At 40.2% G+C, this 27448-nt stretch overlaps 1 protein-coding gene across 1 annotated transcript in view; it reads right to left on the bottom strand.

Moving 5' to 3' along the window:
• nr3c2 (nuclear receptor subfamily 3, group C, member 2) overlaps nt 1-27448 on the bottom strand; it is a 250872-nt gene that overhangs the window by 221816 nt on the left and 1608 nt on the right. The window contains exon 2 of the mRNA XM_048606752.1: nt 24891-24951. Coding sequence (XP_048462709.1) covers nt 24891-24951 — 61 coding nt within the window. The remainder of the gene's footprint in view (nt 1-24890; nt 24952-27448) is intronic.

The raw sequence follows: 27448 nt of genomic DNA, 5'->3' as shown, positions 1-27448 counted from the left end.
ATAATTAGCACTCAATGCCACTACAAGTCAATTTTGTTCCAACATTCCCCTTTCCTTGATCGTTTTCTCATAAATGTCTTCGTTCAATTCCTCTTTGTTTTGTCTTTTTTTCTATCTCTCACATCCTGAGGTTTTTCCATGAACTTGGGGTGGCATGGTGGCTCAGTGGTTAGCGCTGCTGCCTCACAGTGCCAGGGACCTGGGTTCAATTCCACTCTCGGGTGACTGTCTGTGTAGAGTTTGCATATTCTCCCCATGTCAGCATGGGTTTCCTCCAGGTGCTCCAGTTTCCTCCCACAGTCCAAAGATATGCAGGTTAGACCAATTGACCATGCTAAATTGCCCATAGTGTTCAGGGATGTGTAGATGTTATGAGGGCTGGGTCTGAGTGGGATGCTGAGGGGCAGTGTGGACTTGTTGGGCTAAAGGGCCTGTTTCCACACTGTAGGGATTGTATGATCTATTGAACTTGTTTCTTCCCATTAGATAGAATGTCTTTGTTCAGCTGAAAAAGCACCTCATTTCAGCTATCCCTTAGTATTATCTAACATCCCAGTTGAGTTCTCCATAAATGGAAGGTTTAAAAAAAGTGAAATGTAGACACAATAAAAACTTTGACTCAACAAGTTAACCTTCATCTTCATGTTCTCATCCTTTAGTGGGGAGATTAGCATTCATTATTTGTAGAACAGTGCAAACAGGTTATGTACATTTAAATTTATGCTTCTGGTAGAATTAGTGAAGAGGTATGCACCTTTCAGGTTTTGTGAATATGACAAACAAAATATTTTCACATGTATGAAATTGAGTATAGATAAACAGCTCAACTTGAGCTACTTTGAGGAACAACGGTTACCTGAAATTTGGGCGTCTGATTACTATGTAATTTTGATGTAATGTAACTTTTTTATGCTTTTTTGGAAAATTTCTTTCCTAATAGACCTATAAAAGAAGTTTATCATACACACCAACTATATATCAGAGTTCCAAAAGTTGTTTTTAAAGTAAGCCATTTCCTAAGGGACATTTTTCAGCTTTTCTTACACAGGCCTATCAATGGATAGGCACCAGGAATTCACAAGCAGCTGCCAACCTACAGAATTTTCCTATTCTCAAATTATATTTTATATGTCTGCCACAGATTTCCCTGGTCCTACTTTGTGACGACTGAATTTCCTTACCAATGGTTAGGTAAAATGGACACTCTATGCTCCCTGCCTGCTTTTAAGCTTAACTGGATCCAAATTTAACTAAGATCCTTTGTGCAAGGGAAGCAGCAGGTAAAGGGTAAAAAAAATTCTCATACAAGAGTACTGATAGTTATAGTGTCCCAAATGTACTGTTTAAAAAAAATTCGTCCAGAACAAGTTTTACGAAATATAATCCAATTGGAAGTTAAACATATTAGGGCTGCTCATACCCTGAATTCTATCACTGTAAAATGTATGAATATTACAAAGAAGCCACAACAAAACTCAGAGAAAAATTTAATCTGCGATAGACCATAAACTCTTGGAAGCTACTATAATCAGTCTGAGAAGAATCAGTTCTGTTTATATGTTGCTTAGCATTTATAGCACAGAAACAAGACAATAGCCTTATCAGACCCATGCCAGTGTTTCTGCTCCACACGAGCCTCCTCCAGCCTTCCCTCATTTCACCCTGTCAACAACATTATGACCTTGATTTTACTGTGGCAACTCAACTTTCTATTTAAGAATAAACAATTTTTGAAGTCAACACTGTTTTCTAAGTTGCAGAACATTCTGTTTATTTGATGTAATAATGAATAGCCAGAAAAACTAGGAGCATTCAAGAAGTCCCCCAGATCTTGTTTACAGATATTGTTCAGTAGTAAATTAGAAACATAATGGAGCACAATTTTATTCAAAGCTTTACTAAATATGGTTGTTACACAGTTTTTAACTTGATACTCTAATTAAATTTCAGCATTGTCATACAGTAGCTCAACAATTAAAGGTGACATTCATATTCCACTCCATGTCCTGATAACTACAGTTATATCATATGACTGAAAAATTCAAATGAAGGACAACATAGGCTAACAGGAAGACATCTGCAAATGTCAGTCTCTTCAATTAAGAGGTGAAAGGAGGAAAAAGGAGATTTTGTTCTCGCATAATTGATTCATCAAGAAATCTAACAGTTTATGATTATTCTGCATGAATATTTGATATCTGAAACTGGAGGAGGAGAGTTGATCGAATTTCAATTAGCCACTAGCTTTCAACATCACCTCTGAGAAAAAACCCACACAATAATTGTTTAAATATCACTTCAGTGGCAATTTAAATCTTCTAAGTGACTCTAAACAATCTCTACTGGTACAATTTTACAACATCCAAAGTCTACTGAGCCAAAAATCACTTACGTTTTGACAAAAAAAAAGAAAATCAGAAATTTTGTTGTTTTCAGTAATGAAGATATTTGATTTAAGTGCACTGAAAGTGAATGGTGGATTCAGTTGACAACTCAGCTTGATGTCACACAGTCAAGATGGCCTGAATGAGGTTGATTTTCAACTCAAAGTCAGCTATGAAGCTGATAAAATGTGATTGACTTATTGATGCAGCAATTTACTTTTGGTTCACAGAGTCCGAGCTCTGAAGTTCTTTTTTAAATTTAAACTTTAAATTTAAATCTTAACACTCAAGGCTAAAGTGTTTTTGAGTCAGTGTCAATTTCATCAAATTCTCAGAAGACTTCTCTTTGCAAGGCCTAATGAATTTTCTCAAAGTATTTTACCAAACTCACTTCCTTAACTACCTACCCTGCCCCATAACATCCTCTTGTCTGGTTCTAGCGTCATTCTACCACTTGCGTACCTGGAATAACTTGCCACTTCTGGTATATCCCAGAATAGACCAGCATCCCTGTCAATTGTGCCATCTTTAAAAGGCCTGTTGCACCCAGATAAGCACTGATGGTCTAGAGCTGCCCTTCACGGTTCCAGACATTTGCAGCTGAACATAGCAGAGAGGGAAAATTAGCATCCTGCATTGTGGGCAAAGACTATGAAGTCCTGCTCAGCAGGGTAATGCTGATGTGGGAAGTCTTCCCCCAGTACCAGCGCTGGAAGTCACGATATCAGACCATGTCAACCTGGTCCAAGGTAGCATCTGGATCAGTACAGTGTGAGCATGCTAGAGGAATACACACTTCTCTGCTCCACCAGCTTAAATGCCACCATTTTCTCTCCAGAACCTTACACTGACTTTGCTTCCTCTACAGCACACACCTCACACCAAGGCTCATGCAATATCACACTCATTAATACCTCTAACATCCTCCCCACTCGCTGTCACTCAACCAACCCCTGAACCACTAACACTTATTTGCTGATATTGAACAAACATTTGCCAACTCTTCAAAACCATCGTGCCACCTCTGCAATTTACTTGCAAAACACTCAGGATGCACAGACTGGCACTGCAAGAAGCACTGGCAACCAGCATTAAAAAGCTTTTACAAGGAAAACTTGCACTCAGTGACAGGCAGTCAATTTATGAACTGGCTGCATCTCAGGGCTACTCACTTGCTCTTTTAGCGCTTGCTCACTGTGTGCCTACCTGCATGTTCGCAGCATCCATCTCTTGGCTCGCCATGCTGTTCCATGCCAATTAGTGTGTTGGCACTTCATCCAGGACCGAAGGCTATCAGGATGCCACAATGATGTGCTCTTTTTGTGCAGTCTTTTAGACAGGCTACTTGTCAGTAGGGATCTGCCTGGTTCGGATGATATCTTGGTATTTAGCACTCTGAGACATCAGTCAAGGGTCTAGGCCTGAAACGTCAACTCTCCTGCTCCTCTGATGCTGCCTGACCTGCTGTATTCCTCCAGCTCCACACTGACTCTAGCATCTGCAGTTCTTGCTATATCCGAATGACTTATAACACCTACAGCGTGTGCTAGCTACCTGTGCAGCAAACATACTACTCATTTATCCAACTAAATAGCAATGGCAGAAACTTGATGGGGACTAGTCCTCAGTCCTGTCAAGAAGGGGGTGGGACAATTAGGTCCCAATACATCAGTCAGGGGCACAGACTGCACACAGTCCAGGGGTTTGGCCAGCACGGTTAGGTGCTTTGGCGCCTCAGTGTCAGGGGATCTGTCTGACTACAGTCTGGGGAAGTGGGCAAAAGTCTAGTCTGTAGGGCCAGCACCAACAGTCAAAGGAATTACTTTTGTCAGTCAGGGAGTTGCAAAGATAGCAGTCAGGGTCTGGTTAGTTTTGGCTACAGGCTGCTCGTCAAAGTTCATTGAGGTCCAAGGCAAATACAAAACTGAGGGTCTATCTGTTGATCATCCAGGAGGGTAAAAGAAGAGTCTTTATGGGCAGAAGCGTGAATCACTGCCAAAAAAGGTGACTGAATCAGCCTGGTAAAGGGAAAGTACAGGTATTAATGGAGGTAAGAACAAGGATAGTATGGGTGGGGGGGGGCGGGGCGGTGTGGTAGAAACTCAAATGTAAATGGTGGGGGTAAGCAGAACAGCATCAGAGGGTATGATAGAGGTTGTGTTATTGTCTGTACCCACCACTGTGGCCTTCAGAAGAGGAGCTTAGAGGAACATGTTTGACATCGTTAAGTTATAATGTCAGAGTTCAGGGCAAGGAGAACAGTTGGAAGCAAAGTTCAATGTCGTGGGTTTCCACATGGTGGTGGCGGCGAAGTGGAATAAACTGTCAGTGTTAATCAAGGGAAAAGAAAAGAAAAGGGGATATGGAGGCTTTGGGGGTTAACTGGTAACCAAACATAACCCAATGCTGGCAGTATCCACTGAGCTTTATATTCCTGATCATTTACAGATCTCTATATGCAAAATGCAACTGGTAAATGGTTGGGACAACACCCAGGGTAGATGGCAGTGTTAGTTTAATGGGCAAAAGCACACATTTGACACCTGCTGGACGCTGCCATACTGAAGGGGCAAATACATGAAGCGCATGTTTGCAAACTCTAGCTACATTTCATTTACAATAATTTCTTTGCCAATTTGCAATGTATGTAGAGTGAACATGCTTAGGTCTCAAATACTGGTGAAAGGTAGATTGCTATTGGTGCTTACAAATCTAATACATCTCAATGATGCACATGTTAGTGGCAATAACATAAAAGAAGGTGAACATTGGGCAAATGTTCCCTTTTATTGTGAAACTGCCAAGGTGCTGTGGAATGAATGAAACAACATTGCATCATATCTCACATAATATGGTCTTTTTACAGAATTCAATGACAGTTTAATGTTTGATGTGGGACTGTGATAGGAAGAGGTTTGGAGCACAGCAGCCACTCATTTTTGATGTATTGCATTGGTCATTCAGCCATTGTGGCACCTCCATTAATTTGGTGCATATGCTGTGACCAGGAATGTGGGGGGCAGACAATAGAGCTGCTGAAGATGGGGTTTGGTAGTATAGTACAGCTATAGAACAGTTTGGACACAGTGTGCTGCGCTATCCTGATGTACTGTGCTCTGCACAATTCAAACGGGCAAAGAGGTGATAAGATAGACGCTGAGGAGCCGAAGGACAGGAAGCAGTCATCCAAGGAGAAAGATGAGGGCAGTGAGCTGAACGAAAGTATCTTTATGGACGACAGAGCTCAGCTACATCAGGTGCTAGAAGGCAAACAGGACCCGACTGACACCCACTTCCAGTAGTGGATCTGCAGGCAGAAGATCATTACGGACTGTCAAATAGTCAGTCATTATGCCAGTATTTGGTTTGCATTCTGGGGCGAACTGCAACCTCAACTTATTTCATCTGTGTTCTCTTTTGCTGGTTGTCAGTAGAAGTTCAAGTTTGGACTTGTCTGATCTGACTCAAGTAAGTTGCACGCATTTGCTTTTTTGATTGGTTTTTGATGGGTTTTTGATGCAGTTCACAACCAATGACAGTCAGCTGTGGCTCAATGAGTCAATCTACAAAAGTCAGGCTCAGTACAACACCACAAGCCAAGGCGATAATATAAATTTGCAACGCCATTTTTGTTCTGTGCCAAAACCTAATCTCATAAACTTACTTGTAGATAGGTCAAATCTAAGCATAAAAACAAGTTTGAAGTTGAATTTATTTTTTTGAAATACACTAAGTTTAGAAAGAAACTTCACAGATGCTAGCAATGTCAGCAGTGCATCAAAAGATTACAGCCATTCTCTTGCTTTCAGAGAGCTGAAACATACAATCATGTAGCATAAAAGGAACCAGTCATCATTCCATTAGCGTTTTTTCATTGTCTATTGCTGGATATCTGCAACTAATGCGGATTAAATGATTTTAAATTATTTTAAAGAAAACAAAAAGAGAAGGGCAAAACAGGATGGGGAAAGCCAGTTCAAGATAATGCACTTAAATAAGTCATCAACTAAGTTCATTCTTAAAGGTTTCCAAAAGTTGCAACGTGGCAATATAGGAATTATTCTTCAGATCATTTCTATGTTCCCTGCGGATTTATGAATAGGGATGCAGCATTGACACCTATCCAATTCTTCTGACGCATGCATGTAAGGGTAATTCCACAACTGTGTACATGTGCTAACTTCCCACACAATTGCGAACAGTGCGATGTGCTAGCAATGACATAAACAGCATGAGGTTAATCCACAGTTCCACTAATTTCCTGTTAAAAAGGTAGAGGCCCTGTTCTATCAGATCCTGACTCTGGTGCCAGTTCAATTACCAGACATTGCATCCGGAAACTGGAGTCTAATTGAAAAATCCCAGATGGTCTCCTGTCAAGGGTCCTCAACAAGACTCTGGATGAAACTATTTGACGGCCCGTCTCCCTAAGGTAGGCATACGTTATCTGCTCTGAACTTGAGCATCAGGAAGCTGGCAATCTGACCACAGCAGGTATTTTTTGAACCATTCTCTTGCAATGCCAGCTTTAGCAGGACATGGAAATTCTGCCCATGGTGTCTGTCAGTCCCAAGCAGAAAAACCACTGTCCCTGAAAACTGGGTAAAATATGTCTCTCAACTGTAACTGTCTCTGTAACTGCCAGCATCACTGTCCTTTTATTCTCAAACATTTCAATAGGCATATTTGAGGTAAAGTATAACCAACCATCGTTCTCTCTGGACATTTTCAGCGACCTGTCAGAAATAGTATTGTTTGTGGAGTTTAATTTTTTGTTAAATTTCCAAGAATATGCACTTATAAAAACTTGCAACTTTAGAAAGTAATCAGCTTACCCATTGAATAATCAAAAAAGCATCGGCACAGAAATTACAACTGCATTGACTTTCCAGGAATGACAGTTTGTAACAAACCCAGCAGCTCACAGGCAAGGATCGATGAGTTGTGAAAATTTTCAACTTGTTTTAAGAACATAAGAACTAGGAGCAGGAGTAGGCCGTCTGGCCCTTCGAGCCTGCTCCGCCATTCAATAAGATCATGGCTGATCTTTTCGTGGACTCCGATCCACTTACCCGCGTTCTCACCGTATCCCTTAATTCCTTTATTGTTCAAAAAAAAAACTACCTTTTTTTTAAAAAACGTTTACTGAAGTAGTGTCAACTACTTCACTGGGCAAGGAATTCCATAGATTAACAACCCGCTGGGTGAAGAAATTCCTTCTCAATTCAGTCCTAAATCTGCTCCCTCTAAGCTTGAGGCTATGCCCTCTTGTCCTAGCTTCACCTGCCAGTGGAAACATCCTCTCTACTTCCATCTTATCTATTCCCTTCATAATTTTATATGTTTCTATAAGATTCCCCCTTCAATCTTCTGAATTCCAATGAATATAATCCCAATCTACTCAGTAGAGTAAGACATATTAAGACATATTAAAGTAACCATTAGCTACAACTAATTACAACAGTTTTCACCTCTATACATCAAGCATAGAAATTAGGCTGAAGTTTAGTTTAACTGGTTTTAATCAGCTTGAAAAGCTATTTTAAAAACTAACAATAATTGCTTTCATTTATTTTTCATTTGTCTGTCTATTTTAGAGATCATTGCTCCAAAGATAGTCTTGAACAATACTCTCAGTGGAAGAAATGTGTTCATGTAGCACCACAGATTTACATCAACTCCCTGAAGGCAGGCTGTACCATGTTACAGCATTATCCACTGACAATGCTGGCAGACATTTTAGACAAATTTCTCCTTCTTACACTGTCCACAGCATTTTGAATGGGCCACATCTACACTTTGCCAGCGTGTACGTGCATTTTCACTCGTGCTTTGCTTCTGATTATTAATACCAACACTATTATCAGCGATGGGCACTTATTCTACTGAGACTCCAAATGCAAAGGAACTGGTTCAATTAGCTAACCATATTCCAGGATTAACTTTCACCTGTTCATTGCATTGCAGGCAACACGTTAAAATAGTGCTTACTGTTCCCTGCATTGTTTACTGGCTGCTCACATTGACATGATGTATCAAGTGGCTTAATCTTTTTACATCTTTTAAAAAAGAGTTGCACTGTGGCTACTAAACAGAGGGGATTTTTGCGAAAATCTAGGCCGCAAGACTTTGAAGGATGGCCAAATGAGAGAGAACAATTAGCAATCTTTTCTGATAATGCACTGAAAGTCTGGTTGAAGATGTGGAGAGAAGGAGAGACATCTAGAATCGGCAGACAGGCAGAAAATCCTCCAGGCATATGCTCAGGTTTAAGTGGGAAAAAGAAGCCTTGATCCAAGAGCATGGTTGCAGCACAGGAAGAAACATAACAATTTGATGAGTTGTAAAGGTTAGTGAATTCATGCTCAAATGGTAAATCCTATTAACTGCACCACTAGCCTTATCCATTGCTCAATTCACTGGCTCCCATTACCATTAGTACTCGATCCTTCAATTCATATGTTTATCATATAAAGTTAGCACTCCAACCGCTTTACATTGTAAGCTGATAATTTGCTACAGTGGCAACTATTCAAACATGACAATCACATTCCCAAACGTAATACGCTTACACAATTCTCTCTTGTGCAGCACATTACAGGAGGCACAGAAAAGAACTGGATGAGACAAGTATGCCTGTATGCTTTTACCACACTGGAGGCAAAACTGTTGGTCATCGTAAGGAGGATCATTGCAGAGGCTGTCGCGGTAACTTAAATAGCCTAGAGGTATTATCGCGAGACCATTAAACCAGAAACCTAGGTAGTGTCCTGGGGACCAGGGTTCAAACCCTGCCATGGCAGATGGTAGAATTTGAATTCAATAAAAATCTGGAATTGAGAGTCTAATGATGACCATGAAACCATTGTCAATTGTCAGAAAAAACCCACTTGGTTCACTAATGCCCTTTAGGGAAAGATATCTGCTGTCCTTATTGGTCTGGCCTACATGTGATTCCAGGCCCATGCGGGTGACTCTTAACTGCTGCTGGCCTAGCCAGCGACTCATCTCATCTCATGAATGAATTAAAAAAAGCAGATGGCACACAGGACTGCTGTAAAATGGGCATCATTACCGCTGTCAATATAGCTGGCATTCACCTGCATGGTGCACTGTTGTGATCACACATCAGTTCGGTTTGATAGAGTGCAATTCCATACTGTCAATGAAAGTAGTTAAGTTCTGATGAAGTATACTGAAGACAACGATCTGAACTCGCTGCCTCACCAAGACTGCAGCCGGGTCAGGGCCTATAACTAGTCCCAATTTCCAGTTCCCTGCCTCTAACTGACAATCTAGCCCAAAAAATTTGTTCCTCCACTATCTGGAAAATGGGACTCAGCTGATTTCATTGGCTGGACTTCATCTAAATCATGCCTGTATATTTCTCACCAAATAGATGACAGCATTAGCTTTGGGGCAAGGAGGAATAGTCTGTCTGTTGGAGTGGTAGAGAGACTACAGTCAGGATCAGTGTGTGGGAGATAAACAGCTTGACAGAGGGCACAATCATATAAAGGCCCTGAATCACATGGGCTATGGCAGGAAGTCTGGGAGAATTGCTTGAGAAGTTGGGCGAGGCCTTTCTTCACATCAACAAGTTGCATTTTTCAACAATGTTCCAGACGTTGAGATGAGATTTTCCATAGGGAATGGCAAGATGCCTAATAAAGGTGATTATTACTTGTTATCATCCTCACTAACACCCGATTCAACATGAATATGCAGGTTCCTATTCTACCATGCACCAGTTAGAAACTGGACGTTGTGAATTCTCAACATTAAATGTCAGAACCAGGTACTAGAACTCCAGTTCTGATGAAGGCTCATTGGACTTGAAACATTAACCCTGTTTTTAGATATCATAGATCATAGAATCCCTATAGTGTGGAAACAGGACCTCCAGCCCAACAAGTCCACACTGACTCTCAAAGCATTCCACCCAGACCCATCCCCCTATAACCCACCTAATCTACACATCCCGAAACACTACAGGCAATTTAGCATAGCCAATCCACGTCTTTGGACTGTGGGAGGAAACCGGAGCACCCGGAGGAAACCCACGCAGAAACGGGGAGAATGTGCAAACTCCACACAGACAGTCGCCAGAGGGTGGAATCAAACCCAGGTCCCTGGCGCTGTGAGACAGCAGTGCTAACCACTGTGCCGCCCCTCTGCATAGATGTTTCCAGACCTGCTGAATTTCTCCAGCACTTTCTGTTATTAACTCAGGGTAGTCTTGGGCAGCAACTGTACACATCTCACATCCACAGACGGTGGTACCTGATACATACCAGCTTCTCTGCACTAATGCACTCTGAAGTGCATTAATACCTCTCATTAGAATTTTGCTGCTAGGGCACTTGGTGCGTAGGAACATGCATTCAGCTCCCACATTGGATCAGGTTTTATCTTAGGGCTGCTCTGATAGGACAGGGGTGGTCACTGATCTGCTTCCTGCAATGGTGGGCATTTCTTCAGGTTGTTGGATTGCACTAACAAGGATTGCAACTGCAGACAAGGTCTGGGGTGAGTGCATGGCACCCCTCTGCACCATCCCATCCACTAGGACATTCAGATTCCCACCCACATGTTGGTGCCCAGTTTTCCTTTTTATATTTCCATTTCAGTAGCAAATGTGACGAACCATGCAGGATAGTTCCAGACTGCCAGCACTGGGCTCAGCACAACAGCCTTTTAGATATGGTGCCAGCGCCAGGGTGGATGTTCTATTCCAAGATATTACAGATGTGGAAAATTCGTTCAACTAAGGCGAATGGTAGAATTAGCTAGCATCAGATCAAAGGGATGCCAGAGAGGTGGGGTAAGAGTTTGAGACGTTAGCACAAGAAAACTTGCTAGGACTCACAGAAAGAAACCTTCCGTGAAACTTGATGAAAATAACAGAATTGTTAGATTTAGCCCAGAGAAAGCAAGGAGGTAAAGTAGAAATTGTGGCAGGGGAAATTTACTTTTTTAGCAACCAATTAGGATTTCTACTTCTGAACAGTACAATAAAGCAATTTTAGAACAATAAAACTAAAAGCAGATCAACAATCTTTCTAATAGTCAACACCAAGTAACCTATTTACATTTTAAGTAATTATATCCTTGTTATATTGTCTGGATCAGGATTTGCCTCTTTGGTTTAAAGCTGCTAAGTGACAGCTATTGAATAGCCTGATTTAAAAGTTCATTATGGCACAAGCAGCAAGATTAAGACTGCAACATTAGGAAAAGTACAGAACTACATTTCTTTCTCTTCTCTGAGCACCTCCTGTGCGTGACCTTTAAATAGGATGCATCACATTTTGTGCATGACTAATAATTCTGCATTGTCTTGTGTGCATATATGCATATACGTTAAATCAGTTGTTCCCCACTTATTAATGGTATGTTAGTTATTTTGCTTGAATTCTCTTGCAGAAATAAGCTTAAATATAGAAATACCCTAAGGAAGGAAAAAAAAAGTGCTGTAATCTTAAATTTAAAAGAAAAAACACTGTACAGGCCAGCAAATGAAAAGAAGGCAACACAGCTCAATATACAAAGAGATTTTTTCTCACAAATACTCAAGTGTTTGAAGACAGCCAGTGAGACACACAAAGGTATCTCCAACAACGATGGCCTTAAATTTTGTGATTTGAAAACCTTACTGGACTGCAGGTTTGAAAGTATATTTGCCATACAGGATACATCAAAACATCTGTCCTACTGTTCTACTTCATAAATAGGTTGAACCTTAGCAGTTATAGCACATCTCCCCATCTACTTTGGCTACCTGAACCATAGAAGACTTCTTTAGTTAATAAGGTGACACCAAAAAATAAAACTGGCAGCCAACTTATTTTTGAACTTTATAAATAATAGGGTGTTTTGCCTCATTTCCAGGGTCTCAGTGCTAGAACACTTCAAACAGTTGACATAATTTAGATCTCATCTTTGGTAGAACTGAGAGTGTCCTAACTCTAACTCTGACCCTAACCCTAACCCTCTTGTTGCCTTGGTATGAAGGATTGCCTGGACAGTGCTTAGAGGGATAAAGCAGGAACAAGAATCACTCCATTTAAAGCCTAATTGATGTTGTGTCCATTGAAATGAATGGTCAGAAAACCAGTCAAGATGTCATTATGAGCATATGAACCCCTACCTAATTTTTCCTCTGTGTACTCCTCCTGCACCACAAAAGGAAATAATGCCTGACAATTGTTTTTACATTGCATGAAAGGTTATTCATGCTGTCGATAAAATGATGTTCCATTGGCATGTCTCTTGTTTAGTTCCACTCGTTTGCATCTACAACGCAGATGACATATTTTTATTAGATTGAATAACATACTGCATCATGTTGGATTAATCAGAGTAAGATCAGGTTAGAATGGGGAAAAAGAAAAAGTACAGAGAAAAGCAAACAGGGAAAAGATTGGTGCTTAGATATTGTGGAATTTTGCTCCATTTCCTGGTGTACCTTTGATGACCAATGGGGGTATCATTTCCTCTCTGTGCCTTTTTAAATAAAAAGGTTAATCATGAAAAAAAACAGTTGAAAGGAGACCTTGATTTTTATGTTATCAGCTGTACACTGAAATGCAAAATGGTAAATTATCGGGAAAAAACTGTTCATTAAGGGCTTTGAGAAAATCCTGCAAAACTGCGGGTGAGTGGGCATGAAAGTAAATTTAAATAGTATCCACATCCGATTTTGAGAATGAGTGTGGAGGTTGGGGTCAGTTATTTTAAGGAATTTCTATCTCATGGTAAACGAATTAACATGCAATAACGATGTTTACTTTATATGCAGCCAGATCAGGCTGTGTTGCAGAACGGTGCTCAGAAATATAAACATACTGAAACTAAACTGACTCTAACGTGCAAGTTATTGGTCTGACTGACAGAGAATTTGAAATTGTTAACTATTTCCTACCACTGGGTTAAAATCAAACATTTGGAAAAGCAAAGTGCAGTGCATGCTGAAAATCTGAAAAAAATAAGAACAGCTGGAAAGAGCTCAGCAGGTCAAGCGGCATCTGCAGAGGAAATCAGGTTGACAACCTTTCTTCAGAACTGAAGAAGTCAGAAATGTAGGAGTTTTGAAACCAGAGAATGTGGGGGAGGGGTCTTCAAAAACAAAGAAGGTCTGTGATCGGACACCAGTAGAGATTAATAAAAGATTTCAAGATGCAGCAGCCAGGGAGCATTAACAAAAAACAAAAGTTGTGTCCAGCTGAAATGTGGACTGTGGCATAAAAAGCATCTGAATGAAACACAACGGCATTAAGAAATAAGACAAATATCAACCCAGCAAAACAAAAATATGGAGGAAAATAGTTAGAACAAAAGGCAGAAGTTATATTTCTAGTTGTTGAACTCAGTGTTGAGTCCAAAACATTGTAGAGTGCCGAGGCAAAAGATAAGTTGTGGTTTCTCAAAGCTGGTTGAGCGTCACGAGAACACAGTTGCATTCCATAGGCAGAAAGGATAGCATTGGAGCAAGAAGGAGAATTAAAATGACAAGCAGGCAGAAATTCAGGGTTTGAACCTGTGGACAGAGAGGAAGCATTCAGCAAGGCAGTCACCTCATCCCAAGATACAGGTGGTTACATCATAAGCAATAAATAGCATTTACTAAATTGGAAAAAGTACAAAAAAGTGACTATTTCACTTGGAAGGCATGTTTCAAGCCTTGAACAGCGAGAATACAAGAGATGAAAAAACAGTTGTTATATATCCTAAACTTGTATAGAATGAAACTGTAGGGGAGGAAAGGGGCTTTGGGTGACTGAGGATTGAACAAGACTGCTGCAAAAGGAACAGTCCCTCAGAAGTAGTTAACTGGAAAGTGGAGGGTAGGGCAAAATGTGTTTGGTGCTTGCATTACACTGGAGCTGCAACAATGGGAGAGAATGATCTATTGAATATGGAGTTTGGGTAGGTGGAAAGCAAGGACAAACCTATCAACAGCTTCCCTTGGGACTGCTTTATGGAACACCTCCACTCAGTCTGCAAGCAAGACCAAGAGCTTGTCATTTTAATTCTTCACCTACTTCCACTTTCAACCCATCTGCCTGCAACAATTTTCAAACAAGGTTCAGCACAAACTCAGGAACAAAATCTCACCTTTCAACTTGGCATTCTATCGACTCCTCTCTGTGACCTTTTGACAGACCTTGCTTTTTATTCTTTCTCACAGCTCCCTCTTTTACTTTCTAAAAACCTATTACAATTCTATTGTCTTTCAGCTCTGATGAAAGTCATTGACACGAAATGTTAACTATGTTTCATTTCCCAGATGCTGCCCGAGTATTTCCAGCATTTATTATTTTTATGCCTAATATCTGGTATCGCCTTTACTGAGCTGAATTCTGCCTATGATGCTGTTCACCATCATGTTTTTTTTTAAATTTTGTTCTCATGGCAAGGATTTGGAATGGTCAAATAAGCAGCTAAAGACACTGGCACTTTCTTGCAAACAGCAAGTTAAAAGCACTGAATCCCTACACTTCTAATTTAAAAATTTAGGCAGTGAGATAAGTGATTATGATTATATTAATTTCAATCCTAATCCAAAGAAAAGCAAACTTTAAAAGTATATATTATTTTACAACAGTGGATTTTCTTTAATCACAATGCAGAAATTTGACATTTCACAAAAGAGATTTTCAGAACAGGAGTTTCAGGGAGTTTACCAGCAATTACTAAATGAAGTTCAAACACTGTTAAAAACCATGTTACATTTTATTCAACAATGGGTAGCTTTTACAATGAAAGTGTGAGTGCAAAAATGGAAGTTTTCAATTTGCTGATTGTTTCGGGATTGTGGTTCAATTGCCATACCAGTTGAAGTTACCACAAAGAACTGTCCTTCTCAACCTCTCTAGGTGTCGTGCCCAAGGTGTGGTGTTACTCAGGTTAAACCACCCCACCAGTCGTCTCTATCTAATGCGTGAGCAGCCTTATGATCTGAAAAGACAATGGTGTTTTACCTTTACAGTCTAAACGCGATGGTTGGGATGGGGGAAGAGGTAGGAGTGTTACTCAGGGAGGAGTGTAAAATTACTGATAGCAACTCCTAGGTTCCATGTTAATCTGGGCATGTGATTTTTTGAAGTTGCTGTCAGTTTCAGTACAGTAACAAAGTCAAGTGCTAATAGTTTTGTTGTCACTTCCACTGCAAAATCCTGACCAAAAAGATAGGTGGTATGAGAATGCAAGAATACCTACATGTTTTGAGTGCATCTGGTTTTGAATGCATGCAATATTAACATGTAATTCTTTTCTTAATTATTTACAATTATTCAGGATTGATTTTAAGGCTCCTGTCAAGATTCACTGCACCTTGATGAGCAAGTTGCAACTGGACTACTCGGTCAAAAGAATATTTTTGTGAAATAAAGTTGTTAATTGTATTTATAATTCTGTAGATGTTTATATCAAAGTTACCCATGTTGGCAATGACTCACTTGGGACAGTTATAAATATTGGTACAAGTGTATAACAGGTGAGAAAAAAAATCAACTGCCAAATCAACCCTCACCTGAATTATTCTTTCCAATGATGTCCCAACTGGAGGCCCACCCTCTTGATGGTTGGAAGATTTCGTCCCCTATTACTTTGCCTTGCGTTAACACTTATGAATTTCTGTCCCACAAGTAAATAATTTTCAAAACAATCAATCCATTGGGTTCGGTCACAAGGAAAATGATTTTGACAGCCACATAAAAATTAAAATTTCATTTTCAAAAACTCCACACAGCTTCATCACTTCCAGTTGTGTTAAGCTAAAGGCCACTAAAGTTATTGTCTGGTAAAGAACTGATGTCAGATTGCAAATCTGAGATGGTGGATGACATCATCATAACATTCAACAGATGCTAACTCCGCCCAGATCAGTGGTAAGGAAGGTTAATATTAGACTGAATGTTAACTCTGGTGTTCATTGCAAGTGGGAGGTGGGGGTGGGGGTTACTAATGAGACTGAGTTGCTACAGAAAATTTCACACTCCAGAGCCACATTTCATTATTCCCAACAGATTCCATGATTTAACAGGCCACCCAACCCACTTTCAGGCATAATTTTCATTGGGCCCGCAGATGTTTCTTTAAAGTGGAAATGAACACTGGAAGATAAAGTGAATTCCCTTCTCGCCTATTTGGCTGCTTTGAGCTGTGAAGGATGAAACTGCTGAAAATGAGCCAGCAGCAAACCTCAAGTATTCCAAAACTGTCTAGAGTGTCCTCATAAAGGAGATGAGGTTGAGGAGGGAAGCTCTGTATCCAAGCAGTGCATGATGGACGTCTAAGAATCACGAGCAACTATCCTTGAGAAGCACTGTTGAAACTCTCAGCTCCTGGAACGACATTGCTAGGTAATGGATCTGGTGGACGAAGCAGTTAAATGATCTTACAGAAGTAGCAAGAGTAAGTACAGCTCATCATTTTTCCACATCTCTCAATTACACACAATAAAAGCCCTTCCACTCTTTTCAGCACTCTGAACAACTTCATCAAATCCTTCATCAACCAATTCCTGGTGATACTGTTATTTCTCAATTACATTGCAAACACATACTCCTCTTGCTCAATTCACAGCAATCATTCACACAATTCTCTTCTCATGTGTTTATCCTTTGCAAAATCACCAACATTGCTTATGGTTCCTTCCTTATTTAACACTCAAAACACATATGTTAATTTTGACATCTCCACTCCATGAATCTATTCACTTCTTCGTACCCTCAGCATATCAAGACACATTGCCATAATCTTACGACACCATAGGACTGCTCTCTCATTACAGAGAGCGAGCTGGTGGTGATTTAACCTGAGGACCACCATACCTCAGGAAAGGGGTGAGATTGGGAGCAGAGACCTTCATGGTAACCTCAGCCAGTGTGGGGATTAAATCCATGCTGTTGGCATCACACTGCTTATAAATCAACCATCTAGCCAAATGAGCTAAACTGACCCCCAAAATTGAAGCCTTGTGATGGCTGGGAATTGAATCCAGATCAACTGCTTGAAAGGCAGCTTTGCTCAACACTACACCTCTGTCACCCGTCAGCATGTGCACAACAAGCAGAAGCTCCACGTGTGCTTTCGCTTTCAGTATACAATGACTAGTTCTCACCCTCCCTTTCTCCACAATTAGACTTGCACAGCACAGGAAAACAGTTAGACAAAAATGTGAGACAGCCAAAGCCATGAATGCATTCAGCTGAAGTGGAACCATTGGAAATCAGTAGCATCTCCAGAGTTTTTTCAGGATACAATCTTTTCAACAACGCCTCCTTTGATCAAATATGTGCATGTGCATTAACTTAAAAAAAGCACATTACACAGCTCAACAACATCAAACTTCATTGTGAAGTATATTACCTGCACTTTCAGGCTATCAGAGTACCATCAAAAATTTTGGCCATTTTCCTTTTCAACAGTAACGATCTGCAAATGATTTCACATCAGAAGTAAGAATCTCTGATGAGTTTCCAGCTCTGTCAAGTACAGAGGATTCTCCACCTCTGAGAATTTGCTTCCCTTGTGAGTAGATCTGAACATTTCCTTCTGCCCCTCTCCAGCCACAAGTTGGAGTTTTGCAAGTTGTTCAAATAGTTAATTAGAGGTACATGGGTTGTATACCCGCACCCAATCCCCTTCCTCATTTTGGAAATTGCAGGATGATTTGGAAATGTCATAGGACTGACATGCCATCCGAAAGTGCTATTTTCAAACTGGATCTAAAACCAAGCTCTTTCCAATGGGTAATTGAAAATCCTACTCAAGGCTTTCACAGTCCCAAGAGCTTTGAAGGGAATACTTCTTGGCAATATGCCAGAAACTGATCAGCTTGCCAAAATGTTTTTGCTTCATTGCTGGCTGTGTAGAGGGATCCACTTCAAGAGTGATGTTGTTGCTCAAGGTATTAGAGTTCTGCAGTCTATCTTGGAAGGTGCGGCACCCTCCAGAATCACTACAGACATGCTCTGACAGATTACAAGAACCCTTAATGTTCATTCCATAGCTTCAGGAAACTCTTGAGAATGAGCTCCAAATTATGATAATGGTCAGTCTGTTTTAGTTGACCATGGCAGTAGGTCAATTCTGTTTTACAAAGACAGCCGGTGCAGTGTGGTCTGGGTCTCAATTAACTTATCAAATACCTGCATCAATTGATATTCAAAGTCATTAAAACAAATGTTAGGGTTATATATTTAACTGGATTCAGTATATTATGTTAGTTACGAACAAGTTGATAACTGGTTAACTTTTCATATCACCATGATTTTGAATGGCTGATATTTATGGACCAGGTGCTTCACTGGATAAGTGTTGCATGTCACGACTAATGTCAAAGTGTCCAATGAGTTGTTACCACCATCTCAACAAGTCTCTCAAAGATGAAATCTCACACCCAATATAAATAACAATATAATAAATGACATGAGATTTCCCTAGCAGATTAACAATTGTTACTGACTTCAAGTAACACCAATTTTACACAGATTCTCTACCTCTGCAATACAAATCAGGCGTGGTCACAGGTTCACCCCTTAAGTGCCCACATGTCAAATTCCTACTCACAGCTGTTGGCATCATTCTCAAGCATATATTTATAACTTCCCTAAACAGCAGAAACTTAAAAGCAGATAGGCTGACAATATTTCCTATTAATTAACAGAAAGTGGCCTAAAAAGTTGTGAAATGGCTTAGAAATTGTATCTTTCCATAAAGCATGGTGAAGAATTGCAAGAACCAGTTAGCATGGATAAAGTAATGGAATGTTTGACAAAAGCAAATTATAATGGGGGCTTGGGAAATCCAAAATTTAAAAAAAAACAGAAAACGATGGAATATTCTGCGGGTCAGGCAACATCTATGGAGAGAGAAACAGAGTTAACAGTTCAAATGTGTCCCTTCAACAGAACATAATAAACGATATTGGCCTGAAACACTAACTATTTCTCTTCACAAATGCTAGCTGACCAAGAGAATATTTCTAGCATTTTCTGTTTTCACTATTAATGAAACGTTTGATATCCTATTTTGATATTAGGACGTACACCCTCAAATGTATGTTATTAGAGTAAATTTTAAGCCTTCCATCTCGAAGTTGGAAGGACATTAGTTCACACAAATGGTGGGTAATGGCCTAGCACCATGTTGTAAGGCGAGTGTTTCTTTGAGCCTACCACTAGACAATTTGAGCTATGCCTTAAGTCACGCTAAAATGTAACTTCAGATTTATAATGTGAATCAGCCTTCAACTGGCATCTCTGGAAACTGCATTACCAAATCCATATTAGCTGGTAACGAGTTGAATAACATTGCAAAGATAGGTTTTTTTTTTTTTTTTTATAAATGGAATCATGGTTCTGCCAAAGCAGCCTCACCTACAGCAACTCTGGTTGCCTCCCTTTCCTCAAAATATATGTCAACACTGTTAAACCTTGTCTCAGTTGCATGGCTTGATCTACAGCAGTTGATGACTGCAAATTACCCATTCCTCAAAATGGACTAGGTTTCCTGCTAAATTCTACTCGAGAGGTACGATGGCGCAGGTGGGGAATGTCACCTCATTATATCTAGTATCAAACCCCAAATACTTTGTTAAGACTAAAAAAAATTACTGCTGCTATGTTTTTTGAATTACAATTTGACTGAAATGAGAAATAAAAATGTCTATTAGATTTCAACAATACTCATTGGAAATCACTCACAAATGAGTATGATTGTCCACCAAGGAATTCTGCGTCATTAGGCATGGACTCTGTGGGTACTTGTATGGCTGATGAGCCCAATCCTAGAGCTGCATCTCCGGCCAAACAATTGGCAGCTGTTTCTGGGAGGTAGTTGCTTTAGGTAGACACCTTGCGCAGGACATCTTTTAACGTGGAAAATCTGTTGCAACCAGCAAACACACAATCCTTAACAGAAAGTAGATCCAGTTCCAGTGGCAAGAAAATCTCGATGACTCGGGAATCTACCTACTGCTGCAGCTTTCATCGACCTTTTTAGCCGTTAACATCACGAGTATCTTCAGCCGGCTTCGTCATCAAGGCCTTATTTTGGATTGTACTTTGTCTAGTTCCTCCCTTCCAACGTTACCCTCATTGGTGACCCTGCCAGGAGTTGAGAACACCTGAAGGCATCATTCTTTGGATTAACTGAATACTCAAGCCTCTCCACCACCGCAAGGTGGCAATCCACGGAAAGATAGTTCCGTAAATAAATATTTTCATATTAACAATGTGTTTCCTTTCCTGACTACCACAGGCTCTGTATTCTAATTATAAAAGACAGTGCAAGCTGATATGAATCTGTTTTTTTGTTTCTGCTTCACATTTTGTGTGATGCTAGTTCTTCCAGCTTACATGTTTTTATAGAAAAATTTTATTGCTTGAAGAGATAAGACCAGTGTTTTTTCTGCTTGTATTCCCCTTGCCAACATTTTTGTTTGCAGAAGGTGTATTAAAATCAGGTTCTTAATTGCAGAAAGAACAGTCCTGTTACTGAGGACAACCAACATAAACTTTAAACTAAGCCCTGTTAACAACTTTACAGCATTGGCACTGAACAAAAGGACATTACTGTTTCTGCACTTCAACTCTAACAAAACAGCTTATGCCTCAGCATGAATCATTTGTTGCACAAGAGGAAATATCAGGTCAAATAAAGACAGGAAAATGCCAAAGTATTTAAAATGTTTGCAGAGTGGAATGAGTTGAATTCTGTGTTCTACAAATGTCACTGATTCATAAAAATATCACTATTTCGGTAAAAGTAGTGAGGACTTTAAACAGAAAATAAATGGTAGACCTTTCACATCACGTAAAATATGATTCAAAGAAAGCTTTATGGATGTTTCTGAGGATGAGATTGTCAATCACATGATTGACATTGACATTTCTTAATTTTACTTTATTTCTTATTGGTTCTATTCTTAGGTTCATTCTTTCTTTAATGTATTTTCATTTCCTTTTGACCCTACCTTTCCTTGGACTTAATAGATAGTTAATAAAGGAATGAAAGAAAACTATGATTTTTAATGCTTTAATTTCTCAGTTTTGCTGTCACAATTTTCTGTTGTCATTATTATCCTTACCTTCATTTCTATTTCAAAGTTTTCATACTTCAATTTTTGAATCCTTTTCCCAGGAGAACACTGAATCCTTTGGGTGCCAGGATCAGTTTGAAAAAAGGGGGGGTGGGGCAGAAAAAGGCCTGGAACGTCACCATTCAATGTTGCTCAGAATTCCGGGAAGTGGAGCGGATTTGGGTTTGCAATTGATGCAGGTCAGTGAAAGTCATGCCAATGAAACAGGAGAGGGTGACATTTCTATCTAGCAACATGGAGGGCCAGTAGGAAAATGTGCCCTTTAGCTTTCTTTTGACTTGCTTATCCCTTTACTGTGTTTTTTAAATCATTTCCTTTTTTCCTATTTATGCCTTTTCTTTCTAAATTGTTTGGCGGGTAAAAATTCTCCTTTTCTTCACCTTGCCTATTTTCTCCAAACTACATGGCTACCAATGCTAAAAACAGGTAGCCAGAGATTAGGACACAAGCATTTGAAAGCTCAGCGGTGGATGGTGAGTTTAATGGAGGATAGATATATAATTATCTGAAATTAGAAAAAGAGGGTGTTTGAGGGATTTAGGGTGAATGAAGTTACAGTGAAAAGGGTCGGGGGTGGGGGCGGGTGGGGAAGAGAGACTGCAGCGAGAGTTAGACACCACAGAGGAATTCCTGCACAGAAAAATACCATTCAGCACATCAGGTCTGTGCTGAAAAATACATCAGTCACCCTTTTCTATCATATTTCCAGTACTTTGCAGGTTACAGCACTTCAGATGTAGAACCAGATACCTTTTAAAAGAGTTGAGGATTTCTGCCTCTACCACTAAACTGGACAACAAACTGGGGGTAATCTTGTCCTAATGACCCCTCTACCCACTCACAAGGCAGTGTTGGAAATCAGCTGGACAGTAAAGTGCTTGCCACTGGTGATGGGGAGATGAGGGCCTTCAAAAAATCTGGTGACAGAATTATCTGTTATGCGTGTCATTCATTTAGGTTTGCTGTCATCCCAAAGTGAAATATGAATATCTGCGCAATGACTTCTTACCCTTTTGTCATATCAGTTTTAATCCTGGTCTTTCACCACACACAGGTCTTTCAAGTATGACACAAGATCTAGAGCATCCAGAGGCCTGAGCAGTCGACAGAAGAGGTCACATACTCAAAAGAAGCAGAATCACCTGACTGTGGGGGCAGGGGCAGAATTCTTATCTATATTTAAGGCTGAGATAGATAGACAGACAGACAGACAGCAGATTGACAGATAGATTCTTGATCAGTAGAAGAATTAAGAGTTATGGGGAAACAACAGAAGTGAACATGAGGAATGTTGGATCAGCCATGTTCCTATTGAATGGTAGAGCAGGCTCAAGGTACCAAATTGCCTACTCCTGTTCCTAACTCTTACAGCCTTATGGTCTCCTTCCAAACAGATCCTTCAGGAGAACATAACAAGCCGAGAGAAAGATGAGTATAAGACGTGAATAAGATGGTGGGATTTTAGACAGCTGGAATGATTTTTGTTGGGTTTAGGACGTTTGCAGCATTTGGCTTTACACACTCAGGTTCTTTTACCAGGCCCTGGATGATTCCATCAAGGGCTTCTCTGGCAGCCAGGTAAGTGACTGCATGCGCCCTGGCCACGTTACTATATTCTCCTCTGAGGAAGCAAAGCAATTATCAGCTTACTTCCTCTCTGCAATGGTGTACAAGGCACAGCAAACCACTACTGTTATTGTGGGGTACATAATGAAGGTGCCCATGATATGTCCAAGCAACTGGCCGCATCTTCAGAAACCCAATAGTTTACTCCATGTCCCTTCTTGTAGTCTTGTGGCTCTGGCTGCACAATTCTTTGGCATCAGTTGCAGTGCTTCTCACTGGTCTCATCAGTCAGATTCTTACAGAGTAGCCCCTATCTCCAAGGAGCCATCCACTGATTCTGTGGGATGGCTGAAGGAGATGTGACTGGAGCAGAATGAAAGCAACATAGCAGCTTCCAGTATATGTTGCACATATACTTCAAGTGGTCACATACCAGCTGAACACTGATGGAGTAGAATCTGTTATGATTAATAAAGACTGCTAGTTGATCTCAAGGTGCCTTTATTGCCACATTTCAGTTTATAACTCTTTGTGGCCATGGTAATTGAGCCAGTGCAGCAAAAGCAAAGTCTTATTTATCAATAGGAAAGTACACTCAACTGGGAGCACTGGTAAACATGCTATCAGCCATCTGTACGTTACAAATGTCAGCAGCTTCTTGGAAGTGGGGGGAAAGAGAGACAGAGAGCGAGCAAGACAGAGACAGCAAGAGAGAGACAGAGAGAAAGAGATTCAGGGCTTTGGTGACTTCACAGCCCCAGGCATTACACACCCACCTATTCCACTGGAAAGGTCTTCTTCCAGATGTTAGCAATGACCTGCCATGATAGTCTCATGAGGCACTGTTGCTCAGTCATGTCAAGAAAGTTAATCCCTTCCCTGTTTTGGAGGGTATTGCCTCCTTGAAGCTGGAACCCCTTGCTCATTTCCATTCTGCAGGGCAGAGGTAGAGTTCTAATGAGAAGACAGCTACTGCTTTTTGATGTGGTTGCCACTGTTCCTAGTATTTATTCTTATTGGTGTTGGTAGGGCAACTTCTCATTATTGAACGTCCAAGGTAAAGTGTGTAAATAGTCCTCAGGCAGCAGTGAAAGTTAACAGCTAGAAAGTACAGAACTTAAGATAGCAAAAATACCTTCCAAATGCTGGGAATCACATGTGAAAGCAGTGAAAACACATTCTACGAAGAAGTCCTGTGCTTAGGACAAACAGCTAGGTAAGGAAGCAGCTAAACACTTCCCTGTTTAAAGGCTTTCAAGCCTGTCAAATTTACAGAGCAACAAATCTTTGTAATTTCATGTTGCAGATGATGGCAAGTTTTAAGCAAGGAATGTGCACTAGCTGTTAAAATGAGAATACCAGATTAAAGCTAAAATCAATTTTCTCTTAACATTTTTAAATGATGGCCCTGGACATCTCTTTAGGGCTTTCCTACAAAATCTGGAAATGAGTGGGATCATTATTGATTTCTAATAGTGCGACATTTTTGGAGGATTTAATTCCACCCTGACTGCACCTAAACTGCCACTCCTTACCAGTTAAAATTCTGCCCTGCTTGTTTCAGTCAGAATTCTGCTAGCTGGTTGGTTAAAGTGCCATACTCCTGCTCTGCAGGCACCTTCCACAGATCCCTAATAGAAGGAGCCATACTGGCTCAGAAACCCAATGACAGTAATTTGCTGTTCTAAATATCACACAACAACTGGGGAGGTTGTTGGCACGATGAACCGCAAACATTATTCCTTTGCCACTTAACGCAAAATTCATCCAAGCATTTAAGACTGATTTAGTTCAGGGTGAAGGATGACCAATAAGTGGCTTAGTATTACCTGTAATGAAGTGGAATTAGTGACAGGGTTAAAGATGATAAGCTGAAGATCCATCCAAGCACTTTGACAACATTGAGGCAGAGGAGGGGGTCAAGAGAAGTTGAGAGGAGTTAGTGTCATTGGTGTACTTGAAGCTGACTGCACATTTGTGGATGGCATTAACAGGGAGAAACATGTAGATGAAGAGGAGGGACCCAGGTATTTATTGCTGGATAACTCTGAAGGTGGCAGTGTTAGGCCAGGAAGAGAATCGATCTCTGAGATGTTTAGGCTATGACACGTAAAAATAGAATCAAGTGTGTGATTATCCCACAGAGCTGGGAGACAATAAAAAAGTAAAAGCACAAGACAAAGAACAATTAAAGGCAAGAATCAATCAAATCTAAAAGCTTAAAAAACAGGATTGGTCATGAATTACAATGAAGAGGATATAAATGAAAATCCCTGTCAAAATAGCACTGCACATTTGTCAGGTTTTGATGGTCTGGACAGGAAGTGAATGCTATAAAACATGTGGTTGTAGGTGTAATAATATAATGTGCTGTGTAGGTGGAGCAATAACTTATTGTATAATATGTGAGACTCAAGGACAACAGTACATTAATCAGGAATCCAGTCACAAGCTGACCTGGTGTCTTCAGTTTTCAATGATTCCTGCACAATAATAATACCTGGTTTTGTGTTGCAAAATGCATTGGCATCATCTTAACAGCATCATCCTGTCAATCTTCTCTAATCAAGCAAAACAAAAGTAATAGCTGATAATATCAATTAGGTCAAAATAACCTCTGAGCTTACAATAATCTGAACTGTAATTAAAATCACTTTAAATTTCATAATATTTTTAACTGATTTATCGTAGATTCATATATTTCTGAATGCAGTGAACAGAACATTGCCCACATACTGGTACTTTGGCCATGGTGGTGATGGTAATGGTGGTGGTGGTGAAGAGGGCTGATGTCAGGGAGTTTTACTCCCAATTACATTCCAACACAAAGCTGAATTCATTAGATTTCTGCTGGTTCATGACACAATGAGGCCCAAGCGATTTTAACTTTTGCGTTTTATTAACATGCCTCCCATTGACTGTATGTAATTCAGTGTGATTAGTCTGTTAACATTTCCTACACATGCAACTTGAGGTGTCCTTCAATTTAACAAATATACATTAAGAACTGGAAATACTTCATTGCATAGAAAAGTATCAACTGGAAAGAATTTGGAGCATGGTGAAATTAAACAGGACCTTTTCACGCCTTTCATTTTTGTTAGATACATGATTAGGTTTCTTCTGACACCATGAATACTTGTGCTCCAGAACTAGCAATAACCCTAGGTAAACTTCAGGTATAACTACAGCACTGGCATCTATCCAGCAATGTGGACAATTTCCCAGATATATAAAAAAAGCAGCCCAAACTCAAACAAACCAATTATCATCCATCAGTTTATTCTTGATCATTAGCAATGTGATGCAATAAGTCATTAATAGTGCTACCAACTAGAACATTGGTCTAAACATGGATGAAAGATCTTAAGAGGTGAGGTGAGAATGACTGCCCTTAATGTCAAGATAGTATCTAACCAAGTTTGGCATTAAGGAACCCATCCAGGATGCAATTATGATGGCATGAGTACCTGCAGTTTTATGTTATTCGGATGTCCTCCCTTGACCATACATATGCCAGTGGGGTTATTGTTGCAGGTCATTAACAGAGACAATCTTAGGCGGAACAGTTCTTCATAGAACATTAACACTGCATTCTCCAAATATGAAGCTTAAATGTACATAAATGGGAAACAGACTGACCTATTTTCTCAGTAGCATTAAGGTAAAGGGGTGGGGAATGTGGGGAATCATCTGCTCAATGATCTTCTCCAATGTAATGTAAATGGTAATCACTGAGGCAGAGTTACCTCAATGGTTGTCACTACTTGCTGTCTAACCACACTGGATAGGGAAGTCTTAACACAGCGCAGTGGCTTAACCAGATATTGACTGAATTAAACAACTGAGTATAAATCCAGTTTTGCAAATCAGCTGTCCATTAAATAATCTGCCCAAGTTCCATTCCCAGCGATGGGTGGAACTGTAACCTCAAAAACCTGACACACTTGGATTGAAGAGGGCAAGGGGCTCTTAAAATCTACCTCCAACATGGCTAATTCCAACTTTAATGAAGGTTGAAAGTTGGGAGGCTGATCTCTATTTTTGATAAATGATATAAGCCTCATTGCTATTCCACTTTCAAAGTTAAATGTTGATGGGCTGGTTTTCTGACCTCTAGAAACCCCGCAGCTACATTCAGTCACAGATTGCTGGATCCAGGAGGTAAGTGTCGTAACAATAAGATGCTATATCCATAGTGGCTACCTGGGCAACTTCCTCGTCTTAGCAACATTCCTCACAATCTTCCCCATGAGACCTCTGGTTCCTCCACTCCATCAACGATTCCTGCTTTGCACCCCCAGACCTTCAACTGCCTCCTCCTCTCATTTCAGGAACAGCTTCTTCACCGCTGTTATTAGACTTCTGAATGGACGTATCAAAATTT

The sequence above is a fragment of the Rhincodon typus genome, chromosome 1, assembly GCF_021869965.1.
Source record: "Rhincodon typus isolate 14 chromosome 1, sRhiTyp1.1, whole genome shotgun sequence".
Taxonomy (NCBI): Eukaryota; Metazoa; Chordata; class Chondrichthyes; order Orectolobiformes; family Rhincodontidae; genus Rhincodon; species Rhincodon typus.
The sequence above is the reverse complement of the archived record's forward strand: the minus strand, read 5'-3'. Positions and strand labels throughout refer to the sequence as shown.